General features: G+C 39.0%; 1 protein-coding gene across 3 annotated transcripts in view; it reads left to right on the top strand.

The window, feature by feature from the left end:
- LOC133559275 (inositol polyphosphate-5-phosphatase A-like) overlaps positions 1 to 19,270 on the top strand; it is a 453,585-nt gene that overhangs the window by 57,795 nt on the left and 376,520 nt on the right. For all 3 annotated transcript variants that reach the window (XM_061910884.1, XM_061910882.1, XM_061910883.1), the window contains exon 2: positions 13,584 to 13,625. In XM_061910884.1, coding sequence (XP_061766868.1) covers positions 13,584 to 13,625 — 42 coding nt within the window. The remainder of the gene's footprint in view (positions 1 to 13,583; positions 13,626 to 19,270) is intronic.

Raw genomic sequence — 19,270 nt, 5'->3', positions numbered from 1 at the left:
CGTGGCTCCACTGCATCTTCTCCCTGTCATTTTTGTTATACCAGTGTAGCGTGCAAGGACGGGAGTCGAAAATGTGTCAAAAGATAGAGCTAGCTGTTTTGATGACAGTGAGTCTTTACTTAAATCAATACCCGAGGAGCATCTCCTCTTTCGTGGCTCACGAGTGCAACAACAACGCCGGAAATGTGTCTTGTGAAAAACACTCGGACCGGAAATCTCTAAAAAATAAAGTTCCGTGGGTGAATTATGTAAATCCAATACACAGGTAAATTTTAGCGCTTCCATAGCGAGTTTACTGACAGATATGAGTTAGAACTTTATGCTACTGTATATTAGAAAAGGCAACAGTGGAGGATGAATCCTTCATAACAAGAAGATAGAGGAAAAGCAGAAACTTATCGACTACGGCGTTCACACGGACTACCTTGGCAGACACGCTCACATTTTCAGGACTTACACAGATCCGAAATCCACAACAGCAGATACCAATAGATAAAAAAATTTGATTTTGCAAAACAAAATGCCAGGTAATATGTCTGCTAATAGGTGCCATTTTGCGGTCCTTATGCACACACCATAATAACACTTATATGTTGAATCACAGCACGTCTTACTACGGTAGCCGTAATGCTCCGACAATTCATCAAGCGGTGCGGTTTTTTAGCTTGCCAAAGTCGTACTAAAACATTTTGACCGATTTTTGATCTCTGTGTATAATTTTCTATATTCTCAATGGAACATTTGAAGTTTTGGTATTGTTTACTGGTGTAATATTGCAGTATTCATGTATCTCTTATGTGTGACTGCCATCTACTGGTCACAGTTATCATTACACCAGTAGAGAGAGTGGATGTGGAGAGAACTAGGTGAATGAGAGTACCAGAGGAGGAATTGGAGGTATTTATACTGGGGACGGTGTAGGTTTATTTTTATATCTGTGCCTTATATCCACACTTTCCAATTAACTGCAAATTAAATTCTGGTAACCTATGGTTGGCGCACAATGCCATGGCTTCAGATAAAGCTCTCCAAGGACAAGCGTCTATTAGTACTTCTTCTATGACACTGACTCTCCAGGGCCTGGGCCTCAAACTGCCTACTGGTCTTCCTCTGGGCCTCCCTGGCAAGGTCAGCATCTGTTACCCAGACTGACAGCACACCATTGCTGGGTCAGCCTTCATCTCAGCCCTCTGGAAGTGCAGGAAAATTGTCTACCATACTGCAGTAGCTTTTTTCCCTTTTCACTCTCAAGTCCATGTTGACTTGATCTAGGTCGCATATTCCCCAGATGTTCTAAGGGTTGTTTATAAAAGTGTCACCAGTGTGGTTTTATGGCCTTATTGCCAACTTACTTGATTGTCGCTAGGTCCATAATGAATTTACAACAATGCTTATTGAAATGTAGTGGTGTGTACAGTAAATATTTGAAATCAACAAATTTAGTGTTGTAATCATTCAAGAAATAAAAAAGCATGTCAAATCAATTGAAACTGGCTTGCATCATTGAGTTTGATGTAAAAAAACCAAAAAAACCTTTTTACTGAGATACATGGTGCGGTATTCACTATTGACTCAATCTACCTTTTCCATTAGTCTACATGTGCGTCTCAGTCTTTCCCTCATTTTCTCTTCCTCTGTTCATGTGACTAATGACAAGGTCCAGTGCTCATGTCCTTATATAGACTGATGTGCTGTCGTATCTGGCTGAAGCTGGGCTGATGGTGCATGCACACACAAACAGACCTCCTAAGTCCTGAGACGTTTTGTTACTCTGTGCCCCTGAAAATGTCCACATTTTAGGGAGAAAATTTAAAACAAGTTTATTAATGTTGGTGTAGCCGTAATAGAACTGGAAAGTTTTACTCTCCTACATTTTGATGTTTTCTAAAACTCAATTAGACATTTTTTGTATTAATTACTTCCTGGACATTTTATTCTGTAGTATGTAAAATGTACATGTTTATTTGGACTTCGGATATGCACTTAGAGTAATAGATTTTATTTTTGTAGTGTACAAAATAGTTAGAAGTGCTTTGAACTGTGAATGGTAAGTCGGCCATAAACCTGGGACGATAACAAATTTTGTTTAATGATATAGTGCAGTGGTTCTCAACCTTTTTTCAGTGATGTACCCCCTGTGAACATGTTTTTAATTCAAGTACCCCTTAATCAGAGCAAAGCATTTTTGTTTGAAAAAAATCAATCAATCAATGTTTATTTATATAGCCCCAAATTACAAATGTCTCAAAGGACTGCACAAATCATTACGACTACAACATCCTCGGAAGAACCCACAAAAGGGCAAGGAAAACTCACACCCAGTGGGCAGGGAGAATTCACATCCAGTGGGACGCCAGTGACAATGCTGACTATGAGAAACCTTGGAGAGGACCTCAGATGTGGGCAACCCCCCCCCCCTCTAGGGGACCGAAAGCAATGGATGTCGAGCGGGTCTAACATGATACTGTGAAAGTTCAATCCATAGTGGCTCCAAGACAGCAGTGAGAGTCCCGTCCACAGGAAACCATCTCAAACGGATCAGCAGCGTAGAGATGTCCCCAACCGATACAGGCGAGCGGTCCATCCTGGGTCCTGACGAGCGGTCCATCCTGGGTCTCGACTCTGGACAGTCAGTACTTCATCCATGGTCATCGGACCGGACCCCCTCCACAAGGGAGGGGGGGACATAGGAGAAAGAAAAGAAGCGGCAGATCAACTGGTCTAAAAAGGAGGTCTATTTAAAGGCTAGAGTATACAGATGAGTTTTAAGATGAGACTTAAATGCTTCTACTGAGGTAGCATCTCGAACTGTTACCAGGAGGGCATTCCAGAGTACTGGAGCCCGAACGGAAAACGCTCTATAGCCCGCAGACTTTTTTTGAGCTCTAGGAATCACTAATAAGCCGGAGTCTTTTGAACGCAGATTTCTTGCCGGGACATACGGTACAATACAATCGGCAAGATAGGCTGGAGCTAGACGGTGTAGTATTTTATACGTAAGTAGTAAAACCTTAAAGTCACATCTTAAGTGCACAGGAAGCCAGTGCAGGTGAGCCAGTACAGGCGTAATATGATCAAACTTTCTTGTTCTTGTCAAAAGTCTAGCAGCCGCATTTTGTACCAACTGTAATCTTTTAATGCTAGACATGGGGAGACCCGAAAATAATACGTTACAGTAATCGAGACGAGACGTAACAAACGCATGGATAATGATCTCGGCGTCTTTAGTGGACAAAATGGAGCGAATTTTAGCGATATTACGGAGATGAAAGAAGGCCGTTTTAGTAACGCTTTTAATGTGTGACTCAAAGGAGAGAGTTGGGTCGAAGATAATACCCAGATTTTTTACAGAGTCACCTTGTTTTATTATTTGGTTGTCAAATGTTAAAGTTGTATTATTAAATAGAGGTCGGTGTCTAGCAGGACCAATAATCAGCATTTCCGTTTTTTTGGCATTAAGTTGCAAAAAGTTAGCGGACATCCATTGTTTAATTTCATTAAGACACGCTTCCAACTGACTACAGTCCGGCGTGTTGGTCAGCTTTAGGGGCATGTAAAGTTGGGTGTCATCAGCATAACAGTGAAAGCTAATACCGTATTTGCGTATGACGTCACCTAGCGGCAGCATGTAGATGCTGAAGAGTACAGGGCCAAGGACCGAACCCTGGGGAACTCCACACGTTACCTTAACATAGTCCGAGGTCACACTGTTATAGGAGACGCACTGCATCCTATCAGTAAGATAAGAGTTAAACCATGACAGGGCTGAGTCTGACATACCAATTCGTATTTTGATACGCTCTAATAAAATAAATAAATAAATAAATAAATAAATAAAAAGAGATAAAGAAGTAAAATACAACACTATGTCATCAGTTTCTGATTTATTACATTGTATAACAGTGCAAAAATATTGCTCATTTGTAGTGGACTTTCTTGAACTATTTGGAAAAAAAGGTATAAAAATCACTAAAAACTTGTTGAAAAATAAACAAGTGATTCAATTATAAATAAAGATTTCTACACATAGAAGTAATCATCAACTTAAAGTGCCCTCTTTGGGGATTGTAATAGAGATCCATCTGGATTCATGAACTTAATTCTAAACATTTCTTCACAAAAAAAGTAATTTTTAACATCAATATTTATGGAACATGTCACCAACAAATCTAGCTGTCAACACTGAATATTGCATTGTTGCATTTCTTTTCACAGTTTATGAACTTAATATCATATTTTGTAGAACTATTATTCAATTTATAAAGGATTTTTGAATTGTTGCTATTTTTAGAATATTTAAAAAAAATCTCACGCACCCCTTGGCCTACCTTCAAGTAGCCATTTGAGAACCACTGATAAAGTGACCCACAAATTATCCATCAATTATCCATCCATCCATTTTCTACCGCTTGTCCCTTATGGGATCACGGGGGGTGCTGGAGCCTATCTTAGCTGCATTTGAGCGGAAGGTAGAGTACACCCTGGACAAGTCGCCACCTCATCACAGGGCCAACACAGATAGACAGACAACATTCACACTCACATTCACACACGAGGGCCAATTTTAGTGTTGCCAATCAACCTATCCCCAGGTGCAATTATATTTCCATTTTATTTTTTTAAAACCCTATTAACCTATGATGTAATGATAATACATAATAATAATGCCTGTATAGCCTTTCAAATGAAATAAATTTGTATTTGTCATATATTTTATTTAACATTGTACAAACCCCGTTTCCATATGAGTTGGGAAATTGTGTTAGATGTAAATATAAACAGAATACTATGATTTGCAAATCATTTTCACTCCATATTCAGTTGAATATGTGAGACTTGTGCAGCATAGCGTTGCCGGATTTGATCCTCTGTGGATGCGTCGGGCAAGAACACAGCAAAGGTAAGATATAAAGTATTTATTAAACTAATAAAATGGCTAGGAACAAAAATACTGGTGCTAGACAGAAAAGGCAAACAAAAGCACTAGCATGAAGGCTAGGGAAACAGACTGATACTCTAATACATGGCACAAAGGCACAAAAGGGAAAACATGTAAGCTAGGAATAAAATGAAGAGCATGAAAAAAAAGTCATCAACTCTTGTGTGACAGCAAACTAAGATCCGAGACAGAACTAACAAAAGGGGCGAGCTTAAATAAGGGAGGTGATTACGAGAAACAGGTGTGCGTCGAACGCAAGGGGCAAGTGAACTAATAAACTACCATGGTGACAAAGCAAACAGGAAATAAGGAGGTCAAACTACAGAATGTGATATAAAAGAGGAACAAAGCAACAATTTGGTATGATCCGACCATCAGATCACAGCAGAATATGCCACTAAGACAACATATTTGATGTTCAAACTGATAGACATTTTTTTTTTTTTTGCAAATGATCATTAACTTTAGAATTTGATGCCAGCAACACGTGACAAAGAAGTTGGAAAAGGTGACAATAAATAAATACTGATACAGTTGAGAAATGCTCATCAAACAGTTATTTGGAACATCCCACAGGTGTGCTGGCTAATTGGGAACAGGTGGGTGACATGATTGGGTATAAAAGCCGCTTCCATGAAATGCTAAGTAATTCACAAACAAGGATGGGGCGAGGGTCACCAATTTGTAAGCAAATTGTCGAACAGTTTTACAACAACATTTCTCAACGAGCTATTGCAAGGAATTTAGGGATTTTACCATCTACGGTCTGTAAAATCATCAAAAGGTTCAGAGAATCTGGAGAAATCACTGCACGTAAGCGATGATATTACGGACCTTTGATCCCTCAGGCGGTTCTGCATCAAAAACCGACATCAGTGTGTAAAGGATGGGCTCAGGAACACTTCATAAAACCACTGTCAGTAACTACAGTTGGTTGCTACATCTGTAAGTGCAAGTTAAAACTCTTCTATGCAAAGCAAAACCCATTTATCAACAACACCAAAGAACACCGCTGGCTTCGTTGGGCCCAAGCTCATCTAAGATGGACTGATGCAAAGTGGAAAAGTGTTCTGTGGTTTGACGAGTCCACATTTCAAATTATATTTTGAAACTGTGGAAGTGATGTCCTCCGGAACAAAGAGGAAAATAACCATCCGGATTGTTATAGGCGCAAAGTTCAAAAGCCAGCATCTGTGATGGTATGGGGGTGCATTAGTGCCCAAGGCTTGGGTAACTTACACATCTGTGAAGGCTCCATTAATGCTGAATGGACCATACAGGTTTTGGAGCAACATATGTTGTCATCCAAGCAACATTATCATGGACGCTCCTGCTTATTTCAGCAAGACAATGCCATGCCACGAATTACAACAGCGTGGTTTCGTGGTAAAAGAGTGCGGGTACTTTCCTGGCCTGCCTGCAGTCCAGACCTGTCTCCCATCGAAAATGTGTGGCGCATTATGAAGCGTTAAATACGACAGTTGAGACCCTGGACTGTTGAACGACTAAAACGTTACATAAAACAAGAATGAGAAAGAATTCCACTTTCAAAGTTTCAACAATTGGTTTCCTCAGTTCCCAAACGTTTATTGGGTATTGTTAAAAGAAAAGGTGATGTAACACAGTGGTGAACATGCCCTTTCCCAACCACGTTGGCAAGTGTTGCAGCCAGGAAATTCTAAGTTAATTATTATTTGTAAAAAAATAAAGTTTGAGTTTGAAAATCAAATATTTTGTCCTTGTAGTGCATTCAACTGAATATATCTTGAAAAGGATTTGCAAATCATTGTATTCCGTTTAGGGCTTCACAGTGGCAGAGGGGTTAGTGTGTCTGTCTCACAATACAAAGGTCCTGCAGTCCTGGGTTCAATCCCAGGCTCGGGATTTTTCTGTGTGGAGTTTGCATGTCCTCCCCGTGAATGCGTGGGTTCCCTCCGGGTACTTGGGCTTCCCCACACCTCCAAAGACATGCACCTGGGGATAGGTTGATTGGCAACACTAAATTGGCCCTAGTGTGTGAATGTGAGTGTTCTGTGTTGGCCCTGCGATGAGGTGACGACTTGTCCAGGATGTACCCCGCCTTCCGCCCGATTGTAGCTCAGATAGGCGCTAGCACCCCCCGCGGTAGAAAATGGATGGATGGATGGATGTATTCCGTTTATACTCACATCTAACACAATTTCCCAACTCATGTGGAAACGGGGTTTGTAGTTGGAATATAAACTTTTAAATCTCCTTGTTAATCAAAACAAACAATAATGTCAGTTGGTAAATAATTTGCACATGAATAAAATCACAACCAAAAGCAATAAAATATGTTAAGAAGAGGGTGGGTGGCCCTCAAATATACACAAAAAAAGAAATAAAATGGCTGGATAAAGTCACTTCCAGTCAATGAGAAAGGACGCAGAGAAAAAGGCTCCGCTTCTGCTGCCAGAGTTTTTGTTAAGTGTGAAGATTTTGACCATTGATTTGCGATCACAGCCGCAGGAGAGTCACCTGGCATCTTCGACCTGATTTTGATCAGTTGAGAGGCACTGATACGCTGAAATAAGGCGAGTTGGAAGAGCCGTTATCCTCAAGCCAATGGCGCCTTACTCAATTCAAAGCGGTTGCCTAGCAACCAAAAGCTACAGGCGAGTTAATAGCTGTTTTAAAGTGCTTCCGGTGACGCAGGGTGATATAAGTTGACAGGCTGACACCCCAAATTGATCTCTGAACGGCGCAAGGTACGAAATTGTTGCCACAAACAAGTTTAATCGCTAAAGAAGCAACTGCTGTTTAAGATGCGAGAGGCACTGACGTCAGCGACCTGCCACGATGCCAAAAGCAAAATGAAAAACTGAAATTCTGAAACGTTCGGTGTCAGCTGACACAGGACACAAGGGGGAACAAGATTGGAGGTTGGACTCAGAACATGATGGGAATCAAGAAGGGATATTGCAAAAACTAATCCATGACTTTGGAAAAGTGGAAAAAGCAATGAGAGAATTTAAAGAAGAAATTAAAGAAATGAAAGAAGAAATTTAAAAAGATCTGAGAAAAGCAACAACAGAATACAAACAATATTTAAATAGTCTGCAGGAAAATATAGCAAGTCTGCACACTCAGAATAACAACATAAGAAAGGACTGCTTTGAAATGCGCTAACAAATCATGTATCATGTCGTATGCTTGCATGTTCGAAATAAACTCAAACTCAAAACTTAAAGTATTTACCAACAAAGCTGCACTTAATTATTGAACATGTTAAGTTAAAGTTAAAGTACCAATGATTGTCACACACATACTGTACTAGATGTGACAAAATTATTTTCTGCATTTGACCCATCACCCTTGATGCCCACTGCTCCCCTCACCTCCCAAGGTGAGGGGAGCAGTGGGCAGCAGCGATGCCGCGCCCGGGAATCATTTATGGTGATTTTACCCCCAATTCCAACCCTTAATGCTGAGTGTCAAGCAGGGAGGTAATGAGTCCCATTTTTATAGTCTTTGGTGAGACTCGGCCGGGATTTGAACTCACGACCTACCGATCTCAAGGCGGACACTCTAACCACTAGGCCACTGAGTAGGTAGGGGACGTACACTTGTACATTCTGAACTGACAACATGCACAGTAACAATATAAACACTACAGTATAGGCACATGTAATAATGTGCAGAAAGGAGAAAAGTTCAAGTCTGGCAGATTCTGAGTGAGGAAACACCAACATGACATGGCAACATGACAAATGTCTTTCATCCATCCATCTTCTTCCGCTTATCCAAGGTCGGGTAGCGGGGGCAGCAGCCTAAGCAGGGAAGCCCAGACATTCCTCTCCCCAGCCACTTCGTCCAGCTCCTCCCGGGGGATCCAGAGGCATTCCCAGGCCTGCCGGGAGACATACTCTTAACTTAAGCTGCCGCCAAGCTCACAACGCACCCGACCTCTATGGCCCCTCCAATGAGTGGTGAGCCCATTGGAGGGAGGACCCACGTTGCCTCTCCAGGCTGTGCCTGGCTGGGCCCCATGGGGACAGGCCACCAGGCCCTCCCATCGTGCCAACACTCCAGGCCTGGCTCCAGATGGGGGCCTCGGTGACCCGCATCCGGGCGAGAGAAATCGTAGTCTCGGTTTTTGCAGTTCCATAGAAGTCTTCGAGCTGCTCTTTGTCTGATCCCTCTCCTAGTACCTGTTTGTCTTGGGAGACCCTACCTAATGTCTTTCAAACAATTGCAAATATTTTATAAATGCTAGTTTTTCAACAGTATTAAATGACAGCAAGTCTTTGGCGATGTAGGGATTTGCACCTGTGGGACACACACAATTTTGTGCTGTTTTGGTTGCACTCTCTTTGTTCACCAAATGCAAAGTGAGTGTGGACTGTCGTTTGGTCGTGTGTATAATAACTGTGCAGGTTTGTTGTATTTGAGTACATTTGGCAAACTGGCTCCTCGGTGTTGATTGGCTCATCTTGTTCCATCCACAAGGTTTAACCAAAACTTTCCCACACTGGTTCGGTGAAATTTGGTTTTGTTATCATTTTGTCAAAATTTGCTACTACATGAGTGGGACACGGGCTTGTTCGTTGCACTGTGATGCTAGTGTGCCAGCGGCCCTGCCTCTCCTCACAAAGAGTCGAAGGCACTTATTAAAGGACAAGAGGATTCACCCCATACTTTTAATTTTGCTATGGCACAAACGCGCAGTTGCTGAAATGAATGAAAAGCGCAAATGCTCTTGAAGTCTGTACACACGCATTCACATTGCGATTTATCAACGCCAAAACCTTACCAACTTAATTAAAATTTATCATTCAGGTAATTGATTTATCAAATATTAACCTAAACCTGGTCAGATAACGCAGTGGTTCTCAACCTTTTTTCAGTGATGTACCCCCTGTGAACATTTTTTTAATTCAAGTACCCCCTAATCAGAGCAAAGCATTTTTGGTTGAAAAAAAGAGATGAAGTAAAATCACTATGTCATCAGTTTTTGATTTAAAAAATTGTATAACAGTGCAAAATATTGCTCATTTGTAGTGGTCTTTTTTTAATTATTTGGAAAAAAAGATGAGTGTGAATGTTGTCTGTCTATCTGTGTTGGCCCTGCGATGAGTTGGCGACTTGTCCAGGGTGTACCCCGCCTTCCGCCTGATTGTAGATGAGATAGGCGCCAGCAACCCCACAAGGGAATAAGCGGTAGAAAATGGATGCATATAAAAATAACTAAAAACTTGTTGAAAAATAAACAAGTGATTCAATTCTAAATAAAGATTTCTACACATAGAAGTAATCATCAACTTAAAGTGCCCTCTTTGGGGATTGTAATAGAGATCCATCTGGATTCATGAACTTATTTCTAAACATTTCTTCACAAAAATGAAATCTTTAACATCAGTATTTATGGAACATGTCCACTAAAAATCTAGCTGTCAACACTGAATATTGCATTGTTGCATTTCTTTTCACAGTTTATGAACTTAAATTCATATTTTGTTGAAGTATTATTCAATAAATATATTTATAAAGGATTTTTGAATTGTTGCTATTTTTAGAATATTTTTTATAAATTTCACGTACCTCTTGGCATACCTTCAAGATAGATAGATAGATAGTACTTTATTGATTCCTTCAGGAGAGTTCCTTCAGGAAAATTAAAATTCCAGCAGCAGTGTACAGAGTTGAGATCAATTTAAAGAAAAAAGTTGATCTCAACTCTGTACACTACTGCTGGAATTTTAATTTTCAAGTACCCCCAGGGGTACGCTTACCCCCATTTAAGAACCATTGCTCTAGTTGTTCTAACATGTACTGCATGTACCATGATCACTATTACAGTGACTTACTCAGTAGACAGATGTCTGTCCGGGGAATGTTTTTTTCCCAGTAATTGTGGCATATGACAATAGTTTGTAAGTGATAAGGCTGTAGTGGTGCATGTATATGTATTCAGATTTTGTGTATATTATGCGTCTCTCCAAGCTTGGATGATATGCCTAAAAGCAGACGAAAAAATAACATTTGACATGGAAGCGGAGATGTAGGCAAATTTGCAGCCCAGGCTTTGGCTAGTGGGAGTCATTGCTAGTACGAAGGAAAATGCTGAGCCAAGAAGACCTCTTTTGGCCTTACGTTTCCTTTTTGGGACTACTTTGCTTCCTGGTAGAGATGTAACAATATTAAAATCTCACGGTACCATATTATTACGGTATTAAGGCCGTGGTACAATATAAAAAAAACTTGGTAAAAATGCCACATTGTCTAAAATTAAGTAGCAGGAAAGTGGCCGTGTGCAACCCGAGGGTCACTGGTTCAAATCCCACCTAGAACCAACCTCGTCACGTCCGTTGTGTCCTGAGCAAGACACTTCACCCTTGCTCCTGATGGGTGCTGGTTGGCGTCTGTGAATGTGTGTGTGAATGGGTAAATGTGGAAGTAGTGTCAAAGCGCTTTGAGTACCTTGAAGGTAGAAAAGCGCTATACAAGTACAACCCATTTATCATTTATTTAAAATAAACACACTTACTGTAATTGAAGACAAACAATGCTGAAATGTTCTAAACATGTTTTTTACTACAAATATGTTTTTTTTTTAAGTGCAAAGAATTTTGCGGAAACATCTACTGTTTCAAGCAAGTATCTGACAATTTAACTTAATAATGTAAATACCTCAAAAATGTATGTTTAGCTTTGCTGTCTTCATTTATCTTTTCCGGGTGATGGTTTATCTAGTAGCTTCTCATATTTCTCACTGTGTGAAGAGTCCATGGTCCGACCGAACGATTTTCCCGCATAACTGTGTACCATGATCTGCTCGGGGTCACCTTGGAAACACTCCAGACATTGGATAGCGCTTTAGTACGTAGACCTCCGCCAAAGAGGTTATTAAATGTCCATAACAACAATTCCTTTTATCTCCTCAGATCACACCTTCAGCATGCTTTCTCCTTTTGTCACCTGCACTGCGTTCAACATCCCCATCTTCCCTTCCTGCCCTCTGGTCCCATGCTGCGCATAAGATTATTGGAAATGTAGTTTATTTTTAGACCGGCCAATGCAAAAATGCCAGTATAAAAACGACACTCACTAAGTTTTTGTTACATACCGTCAGACAACACAACATTATTGTGATGATTTTGAAAAAGCAATACCGCGGTACAATGCCATTACAACCTTACTCCGCTGTGAAATACATGGACTGACAAACACAAGTCAATTAGACGAAAGCAGTGTGCCGTCATTGTTCAGTACAAATCAAAAACGACTGTACAAGCTTGAACTACGAATTCAACTCTTCTTGTAATGAATAACTTTAATTTACTAGGTACATACTGAACCATGATTGGGGTGTACGGTATACTCCAAGTAAATGCAATGAGTTCGTCTAACCTATTGTTAACCAAATAATAGGCCTTTGAGGCACCTGATCGGGTATAGCATGAATGCTATACACGATCAAATCTGTTCTGGGATTCTGATTGACCTCTGGATATTTGTCTTTAGAATACATTTTCCTGAGACAAAATAATGGGAAAATCATGAATCCACTCTAGCCATCAAACAATAATAATAATATTAATAAATTGACATAACATTAAGTTTGGGATTATTTGTTTTGACATTTGATTCCGTGGAATGCTTTCCGGGCAAATCAGACCAAGACGGCTAACAAACCAAGGCAGTATACAAAAACCGGGGAAAACTAATGATGAAAGATGGGGCGTACAAAAACAGAGGTACCACTGCATCTCCTTTACACTTTCTATTGTCACTGCTCATATTGCATCCAACTAGCACATTTTGGTGTCTAACAAAGTAACAATACATTATCTGGAACTCATCGTTAAAACATCCTGTTTTTTTCTAATAAACGTTTTTGAACAATAAGTATAGAAATTTGCACAATAGTTATATTCAATCTATGCTGAGGACCTGATCAAGATATGTCTTCGTTGAAATATTTCCAACCTCAATCTGCTCCTTGACACAAGCAAATACTCACTCTGTATTTATTTTACTCTTGGATATTCAGATATCTTGGGTGGGCTTTTTGCTGGGATGACGGTCATGTGTACGGTTACTACTAAGTTAAACTTTATACTTACCAACAGAGCATGGGTCTTTGTTTTGTAGGACTTGAATAGTTGTGACGTTTAATAGATGTCCCTACACACACAGACACAGACACACACACTCACAAACACACATGCACACAACGGCCGTTCATCAGACCTAGTTATCGACATAAGGAAATCTCTCCTTAAATGGTACACTGCCCAGGGCCCTGTCTCTTTTCCCGCGGCACAGTGGAAATGAAGTCCAGGTCTCAGAATAGCCTTTTAAAGTGGAAGGGAGAGATGGGAGGGAATGATGATACAAGCACAGCAAAATAAGGTAAAATAGATGGCAGGGGGAGGTTTAATGATGCCTTAACTTGAGTAGTGACCTTGAAAGATGTCAGTTACTGCAATATAATTATATCTAATTCATAAACTTTACTCCAGAAGAATCCTATACATCTTTATTGTGGAAAAAACACACTTTGGGCCGATCTACTCATTTCACTGAACTAATTTGTTGGAGGAAAACCAGTAGTGCATGCATAATGACATTATCAACCACTTACTTCCAGGTACTAACAGTCTGTTTCTTCTCTTTGCAGCCTGAACATCTACAGAAAACATGGCTGAAGGAGTTATACCAGGTACGTATGTCTGGCCTTGGCCTTCAGTATGTTAGTCTTTATGTTTAACAAGCAATAAAATAATGTTTGGGCTTGGACTGGAATGGTTAGTTTCATGTTAATGAACGTCTGTGCAAATAATGTCATAATTCTATCAGATCCTTCTATCGTGCATTTTCACGGAAGGATATTTTTTCTTGCCCGGAAAAGGGTGGATTGCCATCTCCGGGTTGGGGAGGAGACCCTGCCCCAAGTGGAGGAGTTCAAGTACCTAGGAGTTGGGTTGTCCCGATCCGATATTTTGATCGGATCGGCCGCCAATATTTGCCCAAAAATGCGTATTGGCAAGGCATGGGAAAATGTAAATCCAGATCCAGTTTAAAAAAAAAAGCCGGTCCATGTTTTGCAATGTACCGATTTAAATAATACATTCCACTCTTCTGCTGCTCCCTACACTCCATTCCGCATTTTCCAGCACACCTTCAACACATCCACAAGTCTGTGTTCTAACCGTGTGAATTAAAAGTTACGATAAAAATGTCCGCTGTGTGGGATTATTTTACCCTAAAAAACGAAAAAGATGAAGAGGTGGAGTGCAAAACATGCCACAATAAAGTCAAGCGCGGTGGTAAAGTTGTAAAACATTTTAATGACTCTTGAGAGTGAGAGGCTTTTTAGCACTCATCATAGATGAACACAGGAGCAGGCTGACACCTGAGCATCTTGAAGTGCTCGTCTTTGTTAGAAAGAATCTCCCCATTATGCTTGGACTTCAGTTGTTTGCCCCAGTCAGGGGGGGGCAAACAATTGAAAGGAGTGTGTGGATAGTTTATTTTATTTATTTATTTTTTTTAAGTTTACACATGTTCAAGATCAAGTATTGATGCTGAGTTATAGACATTTTATCCCACTCAGGTTGTTTGTGTGTTTTGCTTTTTTAAATAATGTTTGCAGCATTATTTGCACTTTGTACTGTTCACTTTTTTACTGTTTAATGATGCCATTTCTGTACGTCATGTATAATTTTTGATATTTTGTGTTTATCCTTGAATACCAACCATTGTGTATTATTCAAACTCACCTAATTCAGCTGGCTAGTTGTTATCAAGAGTACTAAAACCCTTTTCAACTAAAATCAGACAACTCAGTAGGCTAAATAACTTTAAACTTTAATACATGCTCGGATAGGCCAGTATTTTATCATTTATTATTGCATCTGTTTTCTTTAACCCTTTCAATGTCTACTCCGTCTATTTGTATTTGTGTATGACGTTCTTTTCTACTGTTACCAAATAGGATTATTTTAGTTTTACTGAGATTCAAAGATAGTCAGTTTTAGTCAAATCAACTTTTTAATTTGTTGATTTATTCTGTTATTATTTGTATTAGCTTCTATGTGTTCTCTCCTGAACAATTTTGATTATTTATTTTTTTTCGCATACTTGAGGAACATCGAGTTGGGATTTCTGTCTAGGGTCTCACTCAACTCCTCAACTAACCCATTTGGAATTTTTTGTTCCAGATTTGTTCCGATATTGACAAAGTAATCATTAAATTGTTCAATTAGTTGGTTTATATTGTCATTTTTTGTATTTCCATTGAGAAAGTATTGTGGGTAGTAATCTTTCTTTGCACAATTTTTAATGATGCTATTTAGGATGCCCCGTGTTGCTTTCATGTTGTTTCTGTTCTTGTTTAATAATTGACTGTAGTATTTTGTCCTGCATGCATCTGGGGATAGGATGATTGGCAACACTGAATTGGCCCTAGTGTGTGAATGTGAGTGTGAATGTTGTCTATCTGTGTTGGCCCTGTGATGAGGGGGCGACTTGTCCAGGGTGTACGCCGCCTTCCACCCGATTGCAGCTGAGATAGGCTCCAGGACCCCTGCCACCCCAAAAGGGACAAGCGGTTGTGGATGGATGGTTGGCTGTATACTGGACACAAATGTAAACACAACACATTTGTTTTTGATCCCATTTTTCATGATTTGAACTCAGAGATCTAAAACTTTTACTATATACACAAAAGACCTATTCCTCTCAAATATTGTTCACAAATCTGTTTAAATCTTCTTCTTTGCCTAGATAATCCATCTTCCCTCACCCATGTGTGCCTTAGGCTGTAAGTAAGTAAGTAAGTAGTCAGTGCAGAGTAAAGTTTAAGAAGCGTAAATGGAAGCGCTTTACAGCAGGAAAGTAAGCCGGCTATTTACAGAAAATTAACACTTCTATCAGGATTCACACAGTAATAGGCGTTAGAGAGAGAATTTAGGAAAACTGTTGGTGTATCAGCTTTGTCGCAGCCAGAATTACACGACACGTAAGGAGGGTGGATCAATCCATAAAATGGTGGTGTTCACACCGAGGGCAATATCAGAATATGGTTGATAATAAAAAGTTAATAGGTCGATTTATTTTTTTTCCTCATCATTTTTTTTTTGTTTTTTTGTCTATGTTTACAAATTCACAGGATAATTCCTTAGCCATAGGAGGACTTAGTGGGCAAAGAACATAATTTAAATAAGTTATAGATGTTATGTTATTCATCTCTATCTGGTTGTTCTTGTAAATTATATTTAAAGTACAGATTTGGTGGTACAATAAATACTCATGTTTTCGAATTGAATAATAATCTTGTTATTTGTGATTTCAATATCATCCATCCATTTATTACTGCTTTTCCCTCTCAAGGTGGCGGGGGGTGCTATAGCCTATCCCAGCTGCACTCAGGCGGTACACCCAGGACACGTCGCTACCTCATCGCAGGGCCAACACAGATAGACAGACAACATTCACACTCACATTTACACACTAGGGCCAATTTAGTGTTGCCAATCAACCTATTCCCAGGTGCATGTCTTTCAACCAAAAATGATTGTGATTATTAATTTTGCCATGATCATCCAGCCCTAACACACAGGCTACACACAGGCTACAAAGGTGCACTGCTCTAATGTGAGCTCTATTTGTGCAGTCTCGCGGAAACAATATCCGAGTATTTTACTCATCAGGGTTTCCCCCAGATTGCCAATACACCTTTGGCGATGGGGTCGTGGTGGGAGTGTGGTCAATATGACGCCGTGATATCATTTTCATAATCGGTGTTGACTTAGATCAGGGGTCACCAACCTTTTTGAAACCAAGAGCTACTTCTTGGGTACTGATTAATGCAAATGGCTACCAGTTTGCTACACACTTAAATAAATTGCCAGAAATAGCCAATTAGCTCAATTTACCTTTAATAAATAAATCTATATCCATAAAAAAAGGGGGTATTTCTGTCTGTCATTCCGTCGTACATTTTTTTTCCTTTTATGGACTTTTTTTTGTAGAGAATAAATGATGAAAAAAAAACACTTAATTGAACGGTTTAAAAGAGGAGAAAACAGGAAAAAAAAAGAAAATTGAATTTTTAAACTAAATTGAAGATAAACATAGTGTGTCTTCAATTTCGACTCTTTAAAATTCAAAATTCAGCCGAAAAAAAGAACAGAAAAACAAGCTAATTAAAATGTTTTGAAAAAATTAAAAAAAAGAATGAATGGTACATTATTAGTAATTTTTCCTGATTAAGATTAATTTTAGAATTTTAATGACAGGTTTTAAATAGGGTAAAATCCAATCTGCACTTTGTTAGAATAAATAACAAATTGGACCAAGCTATATTTCTAACAACGACAAATCATTATTTCTTTTAGATTTTCCAGAACAAAAATTTTAAAAGAAATTCAAAAGACTTTGAAATAAGATTTAAATTTGATTGTACAGATTTTCCAGATTTGCCAGAATACTTTTTTTGAATTTTAATCATAATACGTTTGAAGAAATATTTCACAAATATTCTTAGTCGAAAAAACAGAAGCTAAAATGAAGAATTAAATTCAAATGTATTTATTATTCTTTACAATAAAAAAAATACATTTATTTGAACATTGATTTAAATTGTCAGGAAAGAAGTGGAAGGAATTTAAAAGGTAAAAAGGTATATGTGTTTAAAAATCCTAAAATCATTTTTAAGGTTGTTTTTTTTCTTTAAAATGGTCTTTCTGAAAGTTATAAGAAGCAAAGTAACAAAATAAATGAATTTATTTAAACAAGTAAAGACCAAGTCTTTAAAATATTTTCTTGGATTTTCAAATTCTATTTGAGTTTTGTCTCTCTTAGAATTAAAAATGTCGAGCAAAGCGAGACCAGCTTGCTAGTAAATAAATACGTTTTTTAAAAATAGAGGCAGCTCACTGGTAAGTGCTGCTATTTGAGCTATTTTTAGAAACAGGCCAGGGGCTACTCATCTGGTCCTTACGAGCTACCTGGTGCCTGCGGGCACCGCGTTGGTGACCCCTGACTTAGATTATCTTTAAAAAAGTTTAAATTTTATACATAGATTTAAAAATGAATCTGTTGGAATTAACATATATTTTTTTCTTATCATTTTGCTCTATTTTTCAATTATCGCTTATTGTACAATATACTTTGTTGAGACTCCTTAAATATTTTTATTGACTTTTTCTGTCTTAAAAGCGACAAGCATTTTTAAGTCTTGCATCTTTTTCTGGTTTTAACTGAGATTGCCCTTGTGTTTAGAGACTCTACTGTTGCTGGATGTCCGCGATGCATAGCGAGAGCTGCGGCGAGCCTGACGTCACACTTGTTTCGCGCTGCTGCGCCAGCTGAATTTTCTCTCTTTAAAAGTCGCCATTTTCCTCTAATATTTCCACATTGCACATTTTGTAGAACGCTGTCCAGCAGGTATAACTTGTACATAATAAAGTATGTCCATATTGCAGCCATGCTGCTTCTGCTCAAGAAATCTGTGTGCGTCTTGCCACGTCATCAAACAACCTGTTTTGGCAGTACTGTTTCAGTGATTAAAGTCTTTTTTCGGTGGCCGAATTTTCGATACATCACAAGTTAATAGTGCACTAATAATGGGCTATATACATCCATTCATACAATATATTGTATACATTACCTAGATGTGACGGCTTTCATTTTGCTGTTGTAGGGCACCACAATCAGTTACACAGGGGAAACCCGGCTCATTGAAAAAATCATCGAAGCAGCAAAATACAATGATTGTTTTAATCAATTGATTAATTTTTGCAGCCTTTTAATCATTATTATAATAATATTAATAGTGGATTAGACTTATTTACCTTTTTCTAGTGACTCAAAGCGTGTTACTCACATTATTGTTAAATGTACTTGTCAGGCTTGTCCCTGAAAGTTTTGGTCTGTCTTAGATTTTCTTCTGCATTTGTCTTTAGTTCTTGTCAGCACTCTTATTTTGGTTCTGTTTCCTGTTTGTCTCCCTGAGTGCTGTATAACCCTCAGCTGTGGCTGATTGGCACCTGGCCACACCTGGGATCAATCAGCCAGCCACTATTTAAGACCTGTTTTCTCCTCCACTCAGGGCTGGATTATTGTCGTGTCAATGTCATTTTCTACTTGTCATTCCTACTGGTCGTGTGATTGCAGCGTAGCGGTAAGCTATATTTGGTAAATGTTTGTAGCTTACTGTTTTTTGTTCCTTGCTTCCGATTTGTTTTTTCATAGCCCTTAGTTTGTTATATCCGCCCATGTGCGTGCTTTTTGTTTGTACCCTTTTGGTTTTGGTTTTGTCTTAGTATTTAATTAAATCATGTTTACTTACCAAATGCCTGC

The sequence above is a fragment of the Nerophis ophidion genome, linkage group LG09 (genome assembly GCF_033978795.1).
Source record: "Nerophis ophidion isolate RoL-2023_Sa linkage group LG09, RoL_Noph_v1.0, whole genome shotgun sequence".
In the NCBI taxonomy this organism is placed as follows: domain Eukaryota; kingdom Metazoa; phylum Chordata; class Actinopteri; order Syngnathiformes; family Syngnathidae; genus Nerophis; species Nerophis ophidion.
Note: the sequence above shows the minus strand (reverse complement) of the source record. Positions and strands in the feature narration are given on the sequence as shown.